Source organism: Lissotriton helveticus, chromosome 11 (genome assembly GCF_964261635.1).
Source record: "Lissotriton helveticus chromosome 11, aLisHel1.1, whole genome shotgun sequence".
NCBI classification, from domain to species: Eukaryota; Metazoa; Chordata; class Amphibia; order Caudata; family Salamandridae; genus Lissotriton; species Lissotriton helveticus.
The window spans coordinates 1,131,761,310-1,131,784,629 of record NC_136072.1 but is presented as its reverse complement, the minus strand read 5'-3'; the positions used below and the strand labels follow the sequence as shown (position 1 = coordinate 1,131,784,629).

At 44.0% G+C, this 23,320-nt stretch overlaps 1 protein-coding gene across 2 annotated transcripts in view; it reads right to left on the bottom strand.

Annotated features, from left to right (window-relative positions):
* The window catches only part of LOC144792711 (uncharacterized), a 1,012,556-nt gene that overhangs the window by 246,934 nt on the left and 742,302 nt on the right, over window positions 1-23,320 (bottom strand). Inside the window, exon 5 of one of the 2 annotated variants that reach the window (XM_078667877.1) lies at window positions 810-996. The exons of the other annotated variant lie outside the window; for it this stretch is intronic. Coding sequence (XP_078524003.1) covers window positions 937-996 — 60 coding nt within the window. The 3' untranslated portion in view covers window positions 810-936. Of the gene's footprint in view, window positions 1-809; window positions 997-23,320 lie in introns of those variants that run through there. 2 annotated transcript variants of the gene reach the window in all.

Here is a 23,320-nt window from a genome sequence, read left to right as displayed (position 1 = left end):
GTGATATCAAATCTCTCAGGATTGATTAAAAAGTCAACTTACTGGACTGACTGAGCACAGTTCAGAGGGACTCCTTTCAAACACAACACATGGGCGAAATCAGAGATATGGTAGCCTAGTTAGAAAAGGGAGAAGACAGTTCTTTGTTCTGATTGGCTGCATTTGGGATGTTTTATAATGATGTGAATAACCTACTATTGTGACTATGGTGAAGCCTTTGCTCACTACATCAACAGAGGAAATACCTGCTTGACGAAAGGAATGATTCAAAGCATGTGAATCCATGAAAGAGCCATTATAAGGGTTCCTAACTGCAAGGAGAACCTCGTTCTCTTCAGAAGGTATGGGTAACTTCAAACAGCTAACCTTCCAAGTTCTGTGCATGAACTTTGAGGTTGAGTAGGCTTAGGTGTAAAATTAGACACTTCTTCTCCAAAAGAAGTTTCCGCATCGAGAGAACAGGCAATGATGGTGTGAGCCTGAGCTGAAGTAAATCCGGCTACAAGGAAGAAAGGACAATTAACTTTTCATGTACCTTGAGTTGTCTTATTTCTGACGTACTATCTGAATCAATAGAAATAGAGGGAATGTAAATACTATTTGAACGTCCACTCCAGAAAGTATGTCTCCCATTGAGCCTCTCATTGGAAAATCTCCTGCCAGGTGACCTGTTAATAGACCAGCATCCCTGTCGCTCAAACCACGTGCCCATAGCAACCTCACAAGGAGCTCTCAATCGGATTTATCTCTTTCTGTTGATGTCATCTTTTTTGTTCAAATTAGATATTCTGACCAAAGAAATCAAGATTTTATTAAAGACCGATGAGGCTTAAGTTACTTGCATTTGTCTTTAATACTAAACTGATTCAGCAGCGGTGTAACATCGTTGTTAGGACACTGGAAAACTGGAATGTTGAATGTAAACTTCTGGTCAACTCAACCTTTTTTTGAGCGCTCATTCTGAGAAACTGCAACCTTCAGCCCCGAAGACTTAGACTGAAAGAAAAAGACACAAACAACCCATGTTGAAACAGAAAAAGAAAGAATCCTACTTACAGTTTCAGAATTGGTATATCTGCAGTTTGTGAAGTTATATGTGTTTGTTAAGAAAACTGTTTTGTAATGTTTTCTGCAAATAAGTATCATTGCCCTACTTGAATTAGTTATGTTTATCTGTTGTAAATAATTGCAGGATATTTAGTATCAGTTTTTTTGTGTTTCAAATTCACATTTGGATTTGTACAAGATGAGTATTGTGTTGTCTTGATTTTAATTGTTTTTTGTTTTTCCTTTCAAGTGGGATATGTTCAGTGCTTGGTGTGTCTGTGCAAAGTAGGTGCAGTTGATCCTCAGTCTGAATGTATGTGACAAGTAAGAGGCATATTTGTAGAGTATAAAGTTAATTGTGTGGATTGTATTGATAGTTGTCTCTAATTTATTATATGTCAATAGTTCTATTTACTGTTTGATACAGCCGCAGTTTGTTGAGTTTAAATTTGACACAATGTTATTTATTGTTGTTGTGTTACTTTTATTAGTAAGCATTATGGCTGACCGCCCAGCAGGTTGTTGGTTGGATTTTTGAATCGGCCTCTGAACATGGATCTGAGACTGACTCTGCATCTGAGGCAGAGGACCAAATTGAAGACTCTAGCAGTGAATTTACTGTCTGAGAGGAATCATATGATGATGAATCCACTAATAGAGAAGATGAAGTGTCTCTCTGAAGAGGAGAAGAATATTATGCCAGTAGTGAAGCAGGAGCAACCTGGAGAGCAGCCAGGGGCTGCAAGACTACTAATTGGAAGTGCTGAGCCCTGGGTTGCCCAAATTATGGTAGAGCCAGTTTTGCCTGCCTTTAATAGTGTTTCAGGGTGTAGAGTCAATACAGAGAATGTTTTGCCTATCAATTGCTTCCAACTGGATATTGATGATTTGTTTTGGATGATATTGTTGAGCAGACTAATTTGTATGCAGAACAGTTTTTGAGGAACAACAGTGCCACACTTCGGACCCACACTTGAGCTACCGGGTTGCCTCCCACAAGTCTCCATGAGATTAAGCAGTTTTGGGGTATAACCTTGTTGATGGGATTGCTAAAGAAGCCATTGCTGTCTTCATATTGGTCTATTAGTCTCTTGATGGCAACTGCTATACCTCCAGAAAACATGAGTAGAGAAACAGTATTTCTTCTGCACTGGAGGCTGCATTTTGTGGATAATGCTACAGCATTACAATGAGATCACCCTGATTGTGACCATCTCTTCAAGATTCAACCTGTTATTGACCATTTAGTAGATACCATGGAAAGATATATGTGGATGAGTCTTCGGTCCTGTTCAGTGCCCGTTTGGTTTTCAAGCCATACATTCCCAGCATGATAGCATTTCATGGGATTAAGATGTATATGTTGTGTGAAAGTGCAAAAGTGAAAAATATGTGTGGGAACTTGCCAGAGGACCTTTTTATGGAGGTCCCCATTTATATGTGGAAAATTTCTACACAGGTGTGCAATTATTTAACTAATTTTAAAGTGGGCACTGTGGCATGTGGTAGGATTTGCTCTACCTGTAAAGGTTACCCTAAATATCTTGTGTAAAAAACTTCGAAGAAGAAGTGAGCAAACCTGTGGGCATTTTAGACTAGAATAAGCACATGGGAGATGTAGACAGAGTAGACGAAAGGTTGGAGCCAGCTCAAAAGCTATATAATGGTACAAGACATTGGCTGTTCATTTGTTTTATTTGGCATCCTTCAATGCTAATTTGTTTTCAAAGATGCTGTATAGTTTCAGCAGCCTGTGATAGGCAGCCTTGTTGCAGTTAAGCAGGCAAGTGTTCATGGAGTCAGAGTGCTGGAGGATGTGGCTAGATTGAAAGATTGTAAAGAAAAAGCGTCCTCCCACCAGGGAGACATCCCCTTATGCACAGCTTGTTGTGTCCAAATAAATGGAGTTATCACATTAAATAGAATCCAAATCAAAAATAATGCTTAATGGTTTCATCAATGAAGGATTTATTTTGTCATTCTTATTGTGTTCCTTTAGTGAACAATCCAGCTTCCTTTTGTGCTTCATTTTACAGAGATAAACAGTGCCCCTGATGAAGGGCTTAGCCAGCCCGATATGCTTTGGGTTTGATACATTGGGATACCAGAATTCATGTATCATGTTTTGACATATGGAACTGTATTCGTTAATGCATTTGTTCACTAAAAGAACACTATAAGTATGACAAAATAAATCCTTCATTGATGAAACCATTAAGCATTATTTTTGTTATGGATTCTATTCAATGTGATAACTCCATTTATTTGGACACAACAAGCTGTGGATTAAGGGGACGTCTCCCTGGTGGGGGGATGCTTTTTCTTTACTTGACTTTGTACGCCCGTGGACCAGAGGGTTATACCCTTCACAGCACGCATAACCTGGTTACAATTTGAAACAGAATACAAGGAGTGCAAGCACCACTCTTATTATATTATTTACTGCGCTGATCAAGGTACTTGGCACCCAAAGGATAAAACATGTTGTATGAGGACATTACAAACTTGACCAACAACAGAGCGAATACATTCGCTTATCCGGACAATGAGGCTCAAAGGATATATTCTTTAATTGCAGAAGCCGAAACAGCTGGTACCAGCACTGGCAACATACAGAGTAACATCAAGCAATAATTGTTTCTAACAAAAATGAAGATTAACCAACGTCTTCATGCTAGTACGCTTATAAAATACCACCGTACACAATGCATTCCACAAGGACTATGCATTTTTTTTTAAACTCTGTTTATTAGTTTTTCAAAGTAGTACAACAAAAGAGTACGGCTGAGCGTTCAACGAGGCAGCATCAAAAGCACATTATAGATATAGTACATGACGATGTATACAAATGAATCCAAGACGGAGTGAGGCAACGGGCCTATCGGCATTCCATGCCTTCGGTGTGAGCACACATGAACAGCATATACTAGGGTGAGTCATGACACAGTACACAACAATGGGGTGTAGGGAAAAGTGTATGGGGAGTACGTGAGTTCATCTATGGCCTAAAAAGGAAAAAAAGGGCTTGTGGCGGTTAGGAAAGTGTGCATGGGTAGACCAGACGAGCAGGCGTGGTCAGAATCATAACCGCTGTGTGTTTATCTAGGGGAATGTATATGTGACGTGTGCGGGTTGGTGTCGTCAGGAAGATCATCCCCAGGGTGGGCTAGCAAATAGGTTGTTAGTGGTCCCCAGATGTCCTTCGGTCGGCTAGTAACTGGGAGTAGTTCCGCAAATGTCGAATGTTGTTCCTGATTGTGCGTCATGTCAGCTAGCCACTCCTTGAATTTCGGGGCCCTGCCACGACCCATCTGCACGCCACCCGTCTCTTTGCAAGCAGAAGTGAGATGTCCACAAATTTTCGACATGTCGAGGGAATGTAATGTGTGTGTCCTAGTAGTGTTAATAATGGATCGTTACCAATGGTTATCCCAGTCATCGTTTCAAGAGCCCTCTGTACCTGCTGCCAGTAGGCCTGGACTGGAGGACATTCCCAGGCAAGGTGTAAAAAACCTGCATGTTCCGCATGGCACCGTTCGCAGTTGTCATTATCAGTTAAGCGGAACCTAAATGTTTTCACAGGGGTATAATAGAAGCGCTGCAAGAATTTGTAGTGGATTATTTTGAGCCTACTGCTAGCCGATATCCGGGCTGTGAGGGAACAGCAGTAGGACCACTGTTCGTCCGTGAGCTCATTGGTGAGGTCAGCGGACTAGTGTATGCAGGCAGAGGATTCCGGTACTGGAGCACACGCTCGAACCTGCCGATACATACCCGATCCTAAATGTGAGCCACCTACGGAACTGAGCATGAAGTGCAGGGGAGGCAGGGGCTCAGGTTCGTCCGGGAAGGTAGGTAGGATGTCCCTCATTCCCTGACGCAAGCGTACGTAGTAGAATACTTCAAGCGGAGTGCGATCATATGTAGCAAAGAAAAGGTCTGCAGTTTTGAATCGACCAGCTGTAAATAGGTCTCCCCAACATGTTATATGCAATTTCTTGCAGAGCAACCGGAAGCCGCATTCACTCAGGAGCGCGAGCCTGGGGTGATAAGCCAGCGGCATACGGGGGGAATATAGCAGGGCACAGTTCAATTTTTGAGCCAGTCGGCGCCAGGCCTCAATTGTGCACGTGACTGAGGTGTACGGCGTGGTGATATCCGAAGGTGGGCAATGTAAAAGCCCGTTGAGGGGGAGAGGGTGTGCAATCCAGTCTTCCACTGCCAGTTGCGGCATAAAAGGGGTGGGAACCATCCAATGATAGGCATAATGCGCTTGAGCGCATAGATACTAAAACTCGAAGTCAGGGATATCAAACCCCCCATTGACATAAGGTTGTATCAGGACGGACCACTTCAGCCGCGGGCTCTTACCTCCCCAAAACAAACAGCAGAGTTCTGACCGCAGTGTCTTAAAAAAAAAAGCACCCGGGTAATACGGAATGTTCAGGAAAAGATAGAGGAATCGGGGAAGTACCACCATTTTTATGAGGGACGCCCTTCCCGCCAAAGAAAGAGGGAGGAATATCCAGCGATCCACCTGAGCGGTTAGCTTCGTGACTGCCACACCATAGTTTGAGCGTAGCGTCTCATCTTTATCGCGCGAGACTTGGATTCCCAGACACCGAAATTCCGAGCAGCACCACTCCAAGGGGTAGTCAAGGGAGAAATCTACGTCCGCTTCTGTAAGCGGGTAAAACTACGATTTAGCCCAATTGATATGTACCCCAGACATGCCCCCGAAGGTGACGAACTCTCTAAGTAGGGGATTAAGGTTACGTTCGGGGTGTTTGACGAATAGCGTAATGTCATCCGCGTATAATGAAACATCAATTTGACGCCGAAAGCAGCGGATAGCACTCTCACGGTGCAGTTGGCGTATCCTACAGGCCAGGGGCTCAACAGCTATCGCGAACAATAGCGGGGATAGGGGGCACCCTTGACGGGTGCCTCTAGAAATATCAATGGAAGCAGACAGGCGGCCGTTAATCAGGACTTTCGCCGTCGGCCGTGTGTATAGTAACTGGACCCACGAAATGAACAGGGTAGGGAACCCCATGCGTGCCAGTACAGTAAATAGATATGGCCATTCAACAGAGTCAAAGGCCTTAGTAGCGTCTAGGAAGACCGCAGCGACAGGGAGTACAGGGTCTACAGTATGTAAGAGGGAGAACAAAGTACGCAGATTGTGAGAGGTCATCAATAGGGATAATCTGGTAGCCAGTACCTTCGCCAGTATTTTGACATCGCAGTTTAAGAGCAAAAGCGGGGGGTAAGAGCCACACACCTTGGGGTCCTTGCCGGGCTTTAATAGAGATGTAATTACGACTTCGTGCATTGAATGAGGGAGGATGCCGTCAGCCAGTGATTCCACAAAGACCTCACGGAGGACAGGGGCCATAATGTCGATGTAGGTTTTAAAAAAATTCCGCAGGGAGCCCGTCGAGGCCGGGCGCCTTACCATTTTGGAGTGACATGATGGCATCTCGAATTTCATCGAGCTCAAAGGGGCGGCAAGGAAGGCCCTGTCGCCATCACTAAGCCAGCAGAGGGCCACATCCCCTAAAAAATCATTGCATGGAGCGCCCGATGTAGTAGCAGTGGTGTACAAGGTACGATAATGCGAAACAAAGGCAGTAAGCAGGTCGTCGGAGTTTCTAAGTGTGTTCCCTTGCTCTGTGGATAGTTCTAAGATCGAGTTCTCAGTGTGGGGCGATCTCGTCAGTAGCGCTAGGGCTCTACCCGGTCTATCCCCTTCACAATATTTTCTCGCTCGCCAGTGTTTCCCTTTAAATTTGGATTCCCTATCGGCTTCCTCCTCGTATTGCGTGAGTTTGTCTCTAAATTCCGCATGAACGTCAGGGGCGTCGCCTTCTATCATCTGAGCCTCCAACGCTTTCAGTTCACTATCGAGCTTGCAAATCGTGCGTTGGATATCGCATAGTACCCCAAAGCTCTTCGAAATGCAATATCCTCTGCCCGTCACCTTAAAGGCCTCCCAGATACAGTCAACCGAGTCACCCGAACCTTTATTGGTGGGGAAGAATGCAGCGATCTCTTCTCCGAGTTCAGTACGGAATACAGTGTCTAGAAGGGCCGCTGGTTGCAAGCGCCAGTGTGGTCTAGGGTTGTCCCACCCAGGTATGTGCAGGTGCATCAGGACTGGACTGTGGTCTGAATACGTCCTCGGGAGATGACCTACTGTAGTGACCCCCGCACAGATCTCCCTGGTGATAAAGAAATAGTCTAGGTGTGCCCATGTGCCCGTCAGGGTAGTAAAGTGTGTGCCCTCTTGTCGGTAGAGATGTAGATATCTCCAGCTATCTATAAGGTCGCCCTCCGTGAGCAGTCCACCTAGCGCCTCCCTAGCCCTGGGTTTGTAATGGGACACCCCATCCGCCCTGTCCAGGTGAGGTTCTAATGCTAGGTTAAAATCCCCCCCCCATATGATATGTCGTGAGCCAACATCCAGTATTTTCCCCCAGAGCGTAGTGAAGAATGTAGGCGTATCCAAGTTAGGGGCATAGCAGTTAACTAATGTAATAGTATCACGACCAAGTCGTCCCCACACCAGGGCATACCGACCCTCTACGTCTATTAGTTCACCGCACACCTGAAAGGGTACAGAGCGTTTTATTAGAATAGTGACCCCTCTCGCGTAGGAAGAGTAAGAGGAGAAGACACGTGTGGTGGCCCATTTGCTTGCAAAGGTGGAACGTGTCTGTGGCGATAAGTGTGTCTCCTGTAACATGGCTATTTGGACATTATGACGTTCTAAATATGCAATCACGTTGCGACATTTCCTAGCATTGTTAAGCCCCCGTATATTCCATGACATACAATTTAAGCGTGCATCAAGCCCTAGACCCGACATTTGTGAGTTTCAGTATACAAGTGTGACATGCCCTAGTCGATACAAGTCCAACAAAGTCTCTTGAGTGATGCAATTCTTCCCGTCTCATGATCAGCCGATTCAACTTCCCACAGAACCAAACTCCCACCCCAAGGTCAGAACTCAACCCCCCTCCCACTACGGCATCCCAATCATGCCAGCAGCCGCCCATGTCCATGGCCCCCCACTCCCCTCCCCTCCCTAACAGACACAACAAGCGTCTACAAAAAAACATTAAAGGGGGTATACCCGTTGGGGGGAATACAGCAGCGAGGGCGCGCAGCCACGTCTCCACCCAATAGCCTACTGTTCTGTACCGCCCTAGGAGTAGGCCTGGAGGAGACAGTGGTCCCTGTAATACGTTACCAGTGGAGAGGTCTCGTGGACTCCCGTGGCTGCAGAGGAAGTAAGCGACCTGGCACAAAGTTCAAAGAGAAAGGCAACAAGGATAGTCCAAGAATCACGTGAGTTATGAAGAAGGTTCCGCCTCATTCAGCATTGTCCAGTCGAGCCAAGTCGTCCTCGAGGTCTGCATTGTCTCTACGATTATCTCGCCGTGTCCTGCGAATCTCCTTCAAGTAGTCTTCAGCCTTCTGCGGATTGGTGAAGAACCTCTGCTTGCCTTGATGTGTCACCCGTAGCTTCGCCGGGTAGAGTAGGGCATAATCGAGCTGCGCCTCCCGAAGCTTCTTTTTAACAGCTAGAAATTTTCGGCGTTCCTCCTGCACCATAGGAGTAAAGTCAGGATATATTGAGAAGGTAACTCCATTGTGTTGCAGGTTCTGCTTGGACCGGGCAGCCCGCAGTGCGACGTCTCGGTCGTGATAATTAAGCAATCGGGCGATGATCGGCCTGGGTGGTGCTCCGGGCTTAGGGACCGGAGCAAGCGAACGGTGTGCCCTTTCCACTATAAATTGAGGGGAGAAGGCCGGAGGATCTTTTCCACATACAGTTCCATCCGCCCAGTATCTGTGGATTCCGGAACGCCCGTGACGCGGATGTTATTGCGTCTGCTTCGGGCTTCCAAGTCCTCATTCTTTGCCGCTATGACCCGCAGTAGATGATCCATACGGGCAAGTTGGGTGGAATGGGAGGCGGTGATGTTGTCGCCATCCGAGATGCGCTGCTCCGCTGAAGTGAGTCTCTCTTCATGCTGGTCCACTTTATGGACCAGTGCGTCCATTCTAGAGGACATCTTGTCTACTTTGTCCACCACCGTGGCGAATCCTTGTCGCATTTCTGAGAGCAAGCGGTGTAGATCGAGTTCCTGGGTGGGGGAGGGTGCCATTGCCGGGTCCACACTGCTAGGCCCCGGCTCCACCGTCCCGGTCTTGGACCCTTTCTTTGCACTGTCAAAGTTGATCTTCGTCTGCCGGTTCTCAGTGCGCACCATCGTGCCCCCACGTCGCTGACGCCCCTCCAATACGGCAGGAAGGTACGGGCCAAGCAGGGTTGTGCGTAGTATAGCCCGACTGTGAATAGCGGGCAGAGGTAAGTCCACACCTTCCAACCCCGTGCTCCAGTGGGCTATATATATCTGGGGACTACTTTAGATCATAAGGTAGCGTGTGGCCAACTGGGAGGCAGTAGGTAGACAGGGCTGCGCCACAGGCAGGCAGAGCTAGCGTCAAGTGATGGCTGTCTACTCGGTAGGCGCAAATCAGGGGGTAAGAACCAGCGTGTGCCCAAAAACAGTCAGCACCTCAGGCCGATGGAGCCGTTCAGAGGTTCCCCTATGCCACAACAACAACTAGGAGCATAGTGGCAGCAGCAGCCCACCGACCAGCGTGATGGCGAATGTAGGATGTTGGGGAGCAGCTGTGCGTGCTGCCCGCTGCAGGTAGGGATGACTGTCCCGTCAACGTTTATGTCCTTAGATTGATTGAAAGATGGTATGCTATTTTAAACAAATGCTCATTAGATCTTATCCTACTGATAGTAGAAGAATTAGTTTCACTTATTGAAGATCTCAACCGCAAAATCACTCAACTTAAACAGGAACTGTCCACAAAAATGACAGAGGAACAATGGACTGACGTACCAAAAGACATGAAGGAACAACTGGAAAAACATACACAAGGGATCAATGCACGAAAGATTAGAAAACATAAAAGAGACATCATATAATATAAACTTGGAGAGGCTGAAGAATATGGCAAACGTCAACAAAATAAACCTTCACACAAAACATCTGATACTGAAACTACTTAATCAGGCACCGACACCAGTACAGACAGACAAAGGAGGGTTCAACAAATTACAACTCAAATTGCAACTACCTCTACCACCCAAGGAGGTCCTCTTTTTTAGGACAAGGCCCTTTACTAAGCGACACACCAGGAGGGGCAAACAAAGGACAGGAGTCCCAAGAGATCCCCTCGCTCGAAAAGAGGATAACCAGTAGTCAGAAACCATAAATCAGGAGCTAGGGACCATAAACGAGGACGACTTGGTTATTAACATTTCCGCATACCTTGTAACGCACATAGAAAAGGAAGTTTTAAGAAAAGGCACATCATTTGTTCCAACATACCAGACCAATCTCCTCGAAATGGTAGTGAGTCTATTCAAATTCATGCGGTCATTACGCCTCAAACACTTTTTTACCAATACATTAACTAACCAACCCATAGAAGAGGAAAATAGTCTCAGAGGCTTATGACACAAGAGCACCTTCAAGAGCACCTTCATGGCTCCCATTGGCCATAAAATTCTGGACTCCTTCAAAACCTTGGTAAAACATCATCTGCCTGAAGCACATAAGAATAAGAAACACCGAAATTTGACTATGAAAGAAAGAAACATTCTAACTAACATTGCCAACAATCCTGACATTAAATGTACCGTAGTGGACAAGGGAGGAGCATTGGTAATAATGGATTTGTTGTTTTATCTTCAAAGCGTAAAACAACATGTGTATGAGGACACAACCTACATTAGATTACCCTCTAATCCTACCAGAGAATTTGGCCAGATCTTGACCAACCTATTAGGTACAGCCCTACAAAATGGCACCATCACCGAAAGGGACAAAAGATATCTTCTACAAACTAACCCAAGATTACCAACATTCTATATGATACCCAAAATTCATAAAAATCTAAGAAAACCCCCCTTCAGACCCATTCTCTACATGAACCAATCGGAAAATATTTAGACAAACATCTACAAACAGTGGTCCAGCAGATGACCACATACATCAACAACGCCACAGATTTCCTCAATAAGATACGTACGATAAAGTTGGAGACATCACAAGACATCTGGCTCTGCACTATCGATGTTAAGGCCCTTTACACTTCAATTCCACATGACATGGGCACGGAAGCATTGGACGTTTTCATAGCCTGAACTGACTGGGATGATGATCTGAAAATCTTTTTAATGGAACTCATGAATTTCAAGCTATACCATAGTTATTTCACCTTGGAGAATGAGCACTTTTTACAACTTACCGGAACATATATGGGCAATTGCGCAGCTCCCAGCTACGCAAATCTGTTCATGCATACATTTGAGAGGGAACTCATACTCACCAATGAAATCTGGACGAACATCTGATATTTTTTGTCTGCTGCATAGATGACATTTTCTTACTATGGAAAGGTACTGAACAGGAACTAACATAGTCTATTGACCATTTAAATTCCATTAACCAACATATCCAGTTTAACTACGAACACAGTAAAAATTCTGTAAATTATTTGGATGTTAACACTTCAATACATGAAAATAAACTGGAAACCAACATATACAGGAAATGCACTGACCGCAACAATCTATTACACTTTATCAGCTTCCATCAGACATCATTAAAACGCCATTTATCATATTCTCAATTACTCCAGGTCAAAAGAATAGCATCACAACCAGAAAATCTCGTTGAAAATATAAACTCCCTGGTGAAAAGATTTGAGGATAGAAAATATCGTAAAGAGGTTCTCAATGAAGCAGTACAAAGAGTCACTCGGAAGTCACATGAACAACTTTTGAACCAAACCATTGGACCCAAGGAAAGCGACTGCATGGTCATGGTATCAAAATATTCTACCTCCAGCATAGCATTAAAAAACTCATCTTAAGATACTGGCCTATGCTCTCTTCTGAACCAGACTTCAATAGCATATTTAATCAGAAACCTCTTTTCGCATACGAAAGGAGCAGGAATATCAAAGACATTCTATCTACTACCAGATCAACTACCAAAAAAGAACAATACAAGGGTACTACAGCATGTTACAACAGTAATAACTGTAACAACGTAATCCCTGGGAATACTGTTACTCATCCCAGGAAAGGACATACAATCAAATTGTAATAATAATAATAATAATCCACATTTGTAAAGCGCACAATCACCCGTAAGGGTCTCTAGGCGCTGGGGGCCGTCGGGAAGATTAAGCAAGCTATTGCCCAGAGTCACATGGTGCTGGGCTAACCTGCCGCCGGAGCCGGGGATCGAACCCTGATCCCCAGATTCCAGCGTCAGTCGCCCTGGCCGCGGCGCAATTGTGGACATCAGCTACATGTGACAGCATAAATGTAATCTATATGTTGAAATGTCCTTGCGGGCTAGCCTATATAGGCAAAACTGAACAAAAAATAAAAGTACGCATTAACGAACATAAGAGCAATATTCAGACACGCAATCTAAAATCATGTGTGGCTACACATTTCCAGTCCAATCACCATAATGTGAGTCAACTTGGTTTTTTGGTACTTGAATCTATGAAATCTAGGGAAGGTTGTAACATCACCAGATTGCTCTTACAAGAACTTTTTTGGATTCAATTGTTGGATACGCTACAGCCGAACGGCCTGATGATCGGATGGAGTATAGTTGTTTCCTTTAACATACATGGACGCTTCATTTTTGATTGTTGTATATGTCTGCTAAGTTACATTTTTTGTTACATGTGTTATGTTCCCATTTGCTCAGGTATCAACTTGGTTTCTTTATTCTTCGTGTACCTGTGTTATCGTAACCACCATGTGTTATATTCCCATGTGTCATGTTCCCATTTGCTCAGTATTGACTTGGTTTCTTTACTCTTCTTGCACCAGTGTTATCGTAACCACCATTTACATTTCAAAGATGGCGGCCGCATTAGGCAACACGATGTTTCTTTCTCAATGGTCCACTGTCTAGCTCTATCACTTTTGGTTCGCGTTTTCCACAAGGACGCACCCGGAATGCATTTATACACTTTGCCGGTATGAAACATTTTTCACCAGCATAATTTTTAACGCGTTGAGCTCATGAGCCTTCATTCTTCTCGGGCACTGCGCTTTGAACATGTTGCATTGCTTACTTCTCTATCGTATCTCTACAGCCATTTAACATTCACTTATGAGAGCCGCCCGGCCACGTTTCTCACTTGCTTGTTACTTGTTTGCACACATGCTTTCACCAATGTCGATACCTGTCTCTATCACCTCATTTACTCACAGCCGTGACTTCTATTCAACGAGAAAGCACACAGACCAACAGCACTGGCCCTATTTAGTTTTACTCCACTGTTTATAAGTCAGAGAGATGCAGCAACTGAGCATTTTTGGCCATTCATGTGCACTATTAATAGATTACACCACCACTGTTTTCTAGTGGGTTGTACACCATCACGTTCAATATCTGGTATGTCTCTCATTCACCACGTGTTTACACTTACATCATTGTATATGACACATTTTCCGAATGGAGCATGTTACTCGTGGACGCCTTAACCATGTTGGACGTGTTTGAGAAGATGTTTCATTTATAGTTTTATTTTGGATCTTGTTGCAAGGGTTGGTAACCCAGCTTTCTTTTGCGCTTCATTTTACAGACATAAACAGTTTCCCTGATGAAGGGTTAAGCCAGCCTGAAATGCATTGGGTTTGATACACTGGGATACCAGGATTCATGTATCATGTTTTGATATATGGAACTGTATTCGTTAATGCATTTGTTCCCTAAAAGAACACTATAAGGATGACAAAATAAATCCTTCATTAGGGAAACCATTAAGCATTATTTTTGTTTTGGATTCTATTTAATGTGATAACTCAATTTATTTGGACAAAACAAGCTGTGCATTAAGGGGACGTCTCCCTGGTGGGGGGATGCTTTTTAGGTCTCGGCTAGCATAGGCTGCTCTTGCGCAGTCTCGCTGCCGAGATTTTATGTCTTCTAGTAGTGGGCTGAAGCCAGCCCCCCTTCTCCATTGGCTGGCTTCCTAAACGGCGGCCAGCCATTGGAGAAGAGCTTTGTCAGTCAATTTAAGCCCCGGCTTTTTCGGATTGGGGGGCGTGTTTTCTGCTCTCCTTTCTCTCTGTGACATCATCCCTCCAAAACACGCCCCCCAATCCGAAAAGGACGGAGCTTAACGCCCCGGCAGGCAGCCGAGGAAGTCTTAGAGGGGGAAGGTCGGGAGCACGTTTATTGTGTGCTTTCTAGAAATTTCCAGAGGCGGCAGTAGACGCTCGAGCTGCTCTGCGGCTGCCGGAAGTGACCCACCGTTATTGCTGGCTGCCAGAAAACGTCTGTTTGATGTCGGGCGCTCTGGAGATGGGAGAGGGCAAAGTCTGGGAAGCGGAGTCGAGGGAGTGCAGGCGAGCGGACGAGGCAGCGTCAAGAAGACCCCATCCCAGCCGAGGAGAGACACCGCCGGGCACAGGTGTGAGCCACCGGAGAACGCACTTGTTTCCAACTGCCGCTTCTCTCAGTATGGAGCGTTTTCTGTCCTTTGGGGTGTCTTCTGCGGTGAGAGGAGGCATTGGGGATTGGAATACAAGATTGTACAAGGGTGCACGCGAGACGGGTTGTAAGACTGGTCGCTGAGGAATCTTGATGCCTTGATTGAGCAGCTACTATTTTTTGGATTCCTCCCAGCCTTAAGATGTGGTCATTGTCGGGGGGCTGTTATATCTCTGCTGAAATTTCTGGCCCAAAATACAACAGTGTCAGTTGGATTTTACTCTATTTAATACATTCAAAACTTCATAGTACCTTGTTTCATTGTACCCTTCCCATGTAGTTGTATTGCACGCTTGACTTCAACAGGATGTGTTTCTCTGCGCTGGCTTGGCAGTTTATTTTTGGAATCACCGATGTCATTATGCACACTATTGTAGGGTACTGTTTGTTTTAACAGGACAGTGGGCCTTTATGCTGCAAGCCCTTTCTTCACATTGAACAGCAATAAGCTTTTTTTTTCCTCTTGGCGTATTCGTCTATTGTTAGCGTTAAGGGAACGATGTATCTTAAATTCATTTAAGATATGTAATTAGATCATCTAGAATAATGCGACCACTAAATACAATTTTCAACCTCTTGTCCAGTGTACTTGTTCTTATCTGTTTTAACCACACGTTTGTTGTGTTGGTGGTATTATTTAATAGACTGAAGTTACTGTGACAACTAGAGGTATATTGTTCTGCGCATATTGGGTTTTGTATTGTAGATTGTCCAGTGATGCGTGTAGTCCTGTCAAAGAACTCGAGCTGTAGTATCACAATTTCTAGAGCTGTCGAAGTACTGCTTCGGCCACGACTTTACCGTTGTTATGCCACTCTAGCCAGAGGACCCTCTATTGTTCACCTCACTGGCCAAAGTATGTGGTTGTGAGTTGAAACTTGCTGGTGTACAACACTGCAAGTACTGTCAGTGTGCAGGTGTAGGCCGAAAGGCCGTTTGGCACTAGGAAGAGTTCACAGGTTACATTTAACAAAACGGGTTCAAGCTGTTGTTTCATTAGTTTTGCCTTACGTGCCACCGCCGTACAGCTGACGAGCTTCTCTGGCGGAACCAACTGCGTTCACTAAGCTGTTAGAGGTGCCACAACTTTTTTTTACTAGTCTAGCCACAATGTTGCCAGTTGTGCCCAATTGGCAAGCAGTGCACTAGTTTGTGTTACACTCTGTGTGTGTGTATGTGTGTGTGTGGCTCTGTGTGTGTGTGTGTGTGTGTGTCTGTGTGGCTCTGTGTGTGTGTGTGTGTGTGGCTCAGTGTGTGTGTGTGTGGCTCTGTGTGTGTGGCTGTGTGTTGCTCTGTGGGTGTGAGTGTGGCTCTGTGGCTGTGTGTGTGGCTCTGTGTGTGTGTGCGTGGCTATGTGTGTGTGTGGCTGTGTGTGTGTGTGTGGCTCTGTGTGTGTGTGTGTGTGTGTGTTGGGCGGCTCTGTGTGTGTGTAGCTCTGTGTGTGTGTGTGTGGCTGTGTGTGTGTGTGGCTCTGTGTGTGTGTGTGTGGCTGTGTGTGTGTGTGTGTGTGTGTGTTGGTCTCTGTGTGTGTGTGTTGGGCTCTGTGTGTGTGTATGTTGGGCTGTGTGTGTGTTGGTGTGTGTGTGTGGGTTTGTGTTACTATCCTTGTGGGGACTTGAGTATGATAACACACTCACGCTGTGGGGACTTGATTGCACTGTGGGGACCTGAACCCAAGTCCCCACAAGGTAATGTCTTCCAAATGATTGGAAATGACTTCAAAAATATCTGTGCCAATTTTTACAACTTTTTCAAAAATTGCGTTGTGGGGACCTGTGTTTCACCAAGTGTGTTTATTTTCTTTGCTCGCTCTGCCCCTGTAGACAGGAGGTGGTACTGCAGCCTTAAACACACTTAGCATATTAAACACACTTCAGCAATTGGATCCTATCTAGCAACACAGAGGATAGTGATTTTAAAGATCCATACCTATCAGAAAACAGAATATCTTAATACAATGACCTTTTTAATTGTATGTAACCTTTTTTCCAAAGTTATAAACCACACAAATAGAAGCATATGGGTCATATTGCATTATTTCTTAACTATAATTAATAATATTCAGATAGTTTAATTAACAGTTATTTGCTGCGCAAAAATGTTTCTCTATCTAAGCTGCCATTTATTTCATTCTGTGATGTGAAATGAGAAGCTGTCCAAAATGTGATGAAAGCATATTTTCATTTGTAGTTGTAAAAGAATTACAAAGCTGAAAGCGTTTTTTCTTTGGTTTTGTGACAGTATAATTTGCAAAAGTGCAATTTCAGGAACACATAAAACGATCTTTCTAATCTCATTTAAGTTTCATAGGAATAACCAAGAATTAATTCCAATTGGGTTCCTGTACATGCAGTTAAAATCGGCAAAAACACCACCCTCCTGGTGCATTCTCAGGAATGAAGTGAAACCAGTCAGGCTGTTAGAGGCCAAGGTCAATTTGCATGTGAAAGCTTAGGAGCAGCTCGCTCAAGGTGCCGTAATTGCTCTGTTCAAAATGAAAAGCCTGTCATCCCTCCTCCCACGGCCTCAGGTTAAAGGGCACCCATCACTTTTGACTGCAAGGAGCCTGCTAACTCCTTAACTCCTGTCCTGCTTCAGAATGAATAACTAGAGCATCAACCCAGTGGGTATTTCTCTGCTCTCACATTAAGCTATTGGAAAGTTATCTACACGCATGTTCTCTTAGGGAAGTCAATGAAACTCAGGGAAATGCATACTCATTTAGCTCATTATTTTTGTATTTATTTTTCAGTTTTATGGATCGCAAACTTGACCCGAAGGTACAAGAGTGCTTAACATGAGCATCATTTACATTACAGATGGACACATTTGTTTTAGAGGCACAGGGAGATTAAGTGATTTGCCCAGAATTTTGAACTGTTGCAGAGACCAGGATTCCACAGTTCCAAAGTCAGCAGTTTTGGCCATGACAACAATTCATCTCACCATCAGATTATTCATTTTGTTGTATTAGCAGAATAAGATCAATTGGGAATATGTTGAATGGTCAATGCAGAAGATTAATATTTTTGCAACTTGTGCTATTGTGTATTGCGTATAACAACGCAATTCAAAGTTTGAAAACTTCTATCCTTACCTGATACCTGAAATACCTAAAAGGCCACGCCACCTTTGTTTCAGTGACAGAGCCCTTAGGGCACCCACACACTAGAAGGTATACATTTTTGTAAAATGAGTGAATAGCAACATTTAGGGGGATATTTACAAACATTTTGCGCTGGTTTAGCGCCACAAAAGTGATCCTAACCAGTGCAAAATGTTGTTTTGCTATTTACTTTCCAGCGCAAAACTTGTTTTGTGTTGGAAAGCACCCTCTAAGTAGCGCAAAGCACTACCTTGTACTACTTTGGGCCGAGTGGGCATTCCATGGGTGGTACATGGGCGTTCCAGTGCAACCACCTATGCCTTTTGACGCAAAACCATATTTACAAAGATTTGTAAATATGGTTTGGCACCAAAAGTGAACGCCTCTTCAAAGGAGGCACTAACAGGAGAAATGCTTTCATTTCTCTGTGCTTTTCTGACTTTGCATGCTTGCTGCAATGTGCAGCACGCATACAAAGTGGGAAAAGCTAAGCATCCTGCCTAGCATAGTGTTTTGGACAGGTAGGGTACCCTTCCTGTACAAAACCTATGCTAGGCTCACAGACAAACCCTAGCCCTACAATGCTAAGGTGTGTGCATGGTGCACGACAGCTGAAATCAGCGCCGACGCAAGGGAAAGGGGAAGAGAGTGCCATATCTCTGAAGATATGGCACTCTCCTGCACCCTCCCTGTCACACAAAAAAGCGAAGCCTCGCGGGAGGCTGCACTGCTTTGCATATTTTTTTTGTAAATCTCCCCCATAGTGACATATTCATTTCAGAAAGAAAATATGAGAACCAGATTTCTCTCTCAGCATACATCTTTAATCTGCTGCTATGATCTTGGGACAATGACCCGTACAGGATCTCAACTAAGTAGCAATTTGGAAACTTGCAAAGCACCTGATAATGCTCTGCTTTTCCTTGCGCCAGGAACAGTAGTTTATTGGGTTGCTTTCACTATTTATGTGCCAGTGTCCATCTATACTAGGCTTTTCTGCCCGTCACTTTCAGTAGTAACCATAAACATAAATTTAATGACACTGGCAAAAATGATGAAAATCCTGTATGTTGTACTACACACTTTTTTTACAGTACACAATTTCTCATATTTTTGCCAATATAAGACTGGTTTATGCAGAAAATGAAGGCAGTCTAATATCTGAGGCATTAAAAGAGGTGAAAGAGTAGGAAAAACAGGTTTTGTCTGCATAAATGTCTTAGCAAACACAAACAAGCAGATCACATCCCTAAGGGAAGTGGGGTAAAGCAACAAAAGGAGAGGACCAAATTCAGAACCTTGGTGGACACCAGCTGGTAGTTAGGGAGGGATGAGAGGATTTGATGGATTGCCAGTCCACAGACCAGCCAAATAGGTAGGCGAACCAGTTCAATGTCGAGCCTATGAAGCTTAGGGACCTTAGAATGTCAAGTAAGGAAGGTGGTTAATGGTGTCAAGTGTGGCAGAGAGTCCAGGACTATGATAGCGGTAGGATGATTTTATTAAGTTAGATATGTGAATGAGGCTAATTTCAGTGGAGTGGAGGGCTCAGAATCCCATCTGGAAAACATGGAGCAAGTTATAAAAATTGAAGGTGGTTGAAGACTAGACATTAGATTTTGGGGAAAAGGAGGGCAGAAGACACATTGGATGGGGATGCAGGGTTTGCTGTTTTTTTGTAAGGGCACTTCCATCACAGTTTTAAAGTATGAGGGGTAAGTACCAGATACGAAAGAGTGAGGAATATGGATGTCAGGATGTCAGACAGAATCATACTGTAGAAGTTCGAGCAGGAAGTTTTATGTTTGTGGATTACAAGGTTAAAAAGCTCACAAAGCGTTACTAAATTTGAGTATCGGAGAAAGGTCTGGAGGTTTGTACAGGCAAAGTCACAAAGTGTGCAAAGAGGAGAAGTTAGTAGTGAGGCTAGGGTTTATCTGAAGGTGATTTTTGATGATAAACTGGTTGCGTAGTCTGATGGGGAGAGTAAAGATGCAGGAATAGCTGTTCTAGGAGGAGCAAGAAGATCTTGGGTGTAAGTGCCTGTCTGATTTCGGAAGGAGACAGATTTATCATTGTTAAGCATTCTAAATAGCTTGTCCGGTGTTTTTTAGTATTTTATGTAGGTTTTGATTAGTCTTGTCCATCTGCCATCTGCAGAGGAGTGTTCTTTGTGCTGCCTTGCCTTACTTTTTTTCATGGCTTTTTAAATCTACAATGGATTTTGCATTTCGACTGTGCCAAATAAGTGATGCAAACCCCAAAACAATAGCTTAGTAAATCTGGGCCTGGATATTGTATACAAATCCATCTCTGAGATGAGCATGGGGTGATGGAGCAGTCATTTATTAATTATTGCATAAAAAATTGATTTTCACCCCTAAATGAAGGACACTCATAGGCAATGGACGAAGGGCGTCTTTGGTTAAATGATAAGCCAATCACTTTAAAGAATATAAGGTTTAGAAGATCTTCAAGCCCGGTTCTGAATTTCATATTTGGTTTGTGCACAGAAACCGCTGGTTCTAAAACACATGCTATTGCATACAGAAATACACTTCACGGCTATATATATATATATATATATATATATATATATCAACAAGCAAATGTCCCAAGATGAGAGGAGCAACAGTAGCTGGTGCCGGCGGCAAGGTTCAGGACACCCTCGCGATAATTACTTTCAGCAATAACTTCTCTCACAGGAGAAAAACGCCGCACACTACTTCGTTAGTTGAATTTGTTAGTTTATTTTCTGTAGGTTCCCCACCTACGCGTTTCGGACATGAAGCTGTCCCTGATCACGGTAACAAACAGTAGTCCATCATTACTTTTTACCTTAAGTACCTGTAGACACCACATGGCTATTAAGATGCATTGTGGGCTCAGTAGTTTTTTGGATCAAATTGGTTCCAAACAATGCACTGTGAGTTCCCAGATCGCGGCATTTACACAACACAAGTAGAGCTCATTGGAGTAATTCTAGAGAGTGAATGCCATTGCGCAAATTATTGTCATACGGACTATTAATAATGTGGCTATTTTCGCTCGCGTTATATTGCGCAAATTATCACTGCTTAAGGAGTAAAGGACTGAGTGTCCATATTACAAGTAATGGCTAAGTGCCTGAGAGTTCTATGGTGTTGTTTCATGCTTTGATCAACAGTAGTCACAGTGCAGAGATAATTAAAAAAATTTCTTTTCTCTGTGTCACATACATTGAATTTCATATTTTTAGATACAAAGATTTACTAATGGTCATAGGTATATTTGTTCAAAAATGATAAGATTGTCCAAATTATAAGTGTACATAAAGTTCCTCATCGGCGTTGAGGCCCCACGGACTTCTGGTTTTGAATCTTATTATTAGCTTTGATTCAAGCCTATATTATATATATATATATAATATAAACTAGAACTGGTGAATTTCTGTGATTTTAGTTTGGTTAAAAATGTTTATGTTGTCACTGAGAAACTCACCTCGAAAAACAAAGGATAAAGTAACGTTATAGGTAGGTGAATTTCTCAGTGACAACATTAACATTTTGAACTATAAAAAAAACCACAGAAATCCAGCAGTTCTAGTCAGCAGTGCTAACTATTACTTGCACTCCGGACATGCATTGCCCATGACCTCACATGTGACATCACTCATGACATGTTCTATGACATCATGAAGGGCAGAGATCATGGATAATATTACAGCAAAGTTTCGTCATTTTGGAGTGTATGTCAAATGGTGTACTTATAACAAAATTACAACCAACTAGGTGCCCAAACCAACGCCCAGGACAGAGCATCGACCACTATGTATTTTGTTATTGTTTGGTGTCAAATTGAAGTCGGTTGCTAGTGGTTTGATTTAATTCAAGAGCAAAACTTGCAATATTCATGCGTTTTCAATATGTTGCCACAGGGGCGCTTTTGTTTATTTATTTATTATTGTTTGAGGGTTTATGCTCCATTTTGGGCAAAACAGATGTATTATGGGTGGTGTTAGAAATGGGGGTCACGAGTCTTGGACTTCGCATCACCTCACCAGAACCGACACCTTTCCGCTAACGCAACTGACTTCCCCTGTCCTAGACTTGGCAAGTCGCCTCCTTGCGGACACAACCCCTCACCTCCCCTGTGGTAGCCAGTGAACCGGCCTCAACCTCGTAACCGACGGCTCATCTCCATGATGCCGTGCATCCTCCAAAGACTTTGTTGCAATTGGACTGTTGTTTGGGAGGTCTGTTGCCAGTCATGAAGTCGTAACAGCCCCAGGTGGAGCTATTCGTTTGCTACAAGTTCTGTTTTTGAAATAACTATTTTGAAGTCGTATTTTACAACCTGCATGCTGGATTTGTTGTTGTTTTAGTCTTGATTGGTTTAGAAAGGTACCGTATTTTTCTAAACTGGTGTGGTGCCCATTTGTGGTGTTTTCACTGTATTAGTGTGTGTTTTAAGTACAAATACTTTACACATTGCCTTTGGGATAGGTCTGTCTGCTCATGCCAAGCTACCAAGGGGGTGATTAGGGGTTATCTAGAGTGTATAGCCCACTTACCCTGACTAGAAGCATACATCTGTCAACTAGAGACCCCCAGTTCTAACAGGTGGTGGGTGACAATGCCTATTAATTGTCACCCACCATGGAAAGGCTGGTGGGGATGAACTTTGGGGGCCCGTTGCAGGCCTTCGTTGAGCAGGAACAGTTCGTTAGTGCAGGGAAATGCAAAACTTGCATTTTTTATGTTGCGGCGGGTGCTGCAGCCAGCAGCACCCGCTACAATGGAAAACATGGCACTTAAGGCCGCCGTGGTTGGGGCCGCATTGTAATCCCAGATGTGGGAGCACCGCCTAATAGGCAGGCGTTCCCCATCTCAGGGATGGACAGAAGTCCATCCCCCATCGTAATCAGGCCATAGTCTCTGAATACCAGAAGGAACTGCTTCAGACATGTGAAGAGATCAGTTGAGGCTTATAAGTCTGCCCAAAAGACCCAGATTTTTGTTTAATTCAATGGTATGTTTCACCATTTTTTATTTTTCATTTAAATCAGTTTGATAAGGAACTTTCAAAGGTCTTACATGACTCAATGTACACTAGGCTGTAGAATGTAAAGTATTATGTGTATTTTGTTTTGTATTGTCACGTCAGAAATGACAAAGTAGACCTTTAGAGCTCTCCCTAGTCGGGAGTACTAGGGCTGCGAGCAAACTGTGTTCAGCCATCATCTCCGCTTGTTTTAACAATTTGAAATACCGATTTTAAAAGTGTAAAATTTTATTGTTGTGAAAAATCCTTGGGGGCTTCTAATTAGTTTGTTCAGTAGGGGGAATTGAGGTTAGGCACACTGACACCTTTCACGCTCGACCTACTTTCTTCCTGCCTCGCTTAGCTGCTTGTTTGCGTGAAAGGCGGCGGCGGGCGCCATCTTGGGTGTGGGCTGGGGCTGCGCTCCAGTCGCGCCGGCCTCCCGCCCTCCCTGACTATTTAGTCAGGAAGCACTCGTCGCTCGCTGCCTTTAGAGCTCTCCCTAGTCGGGAGTACTAGG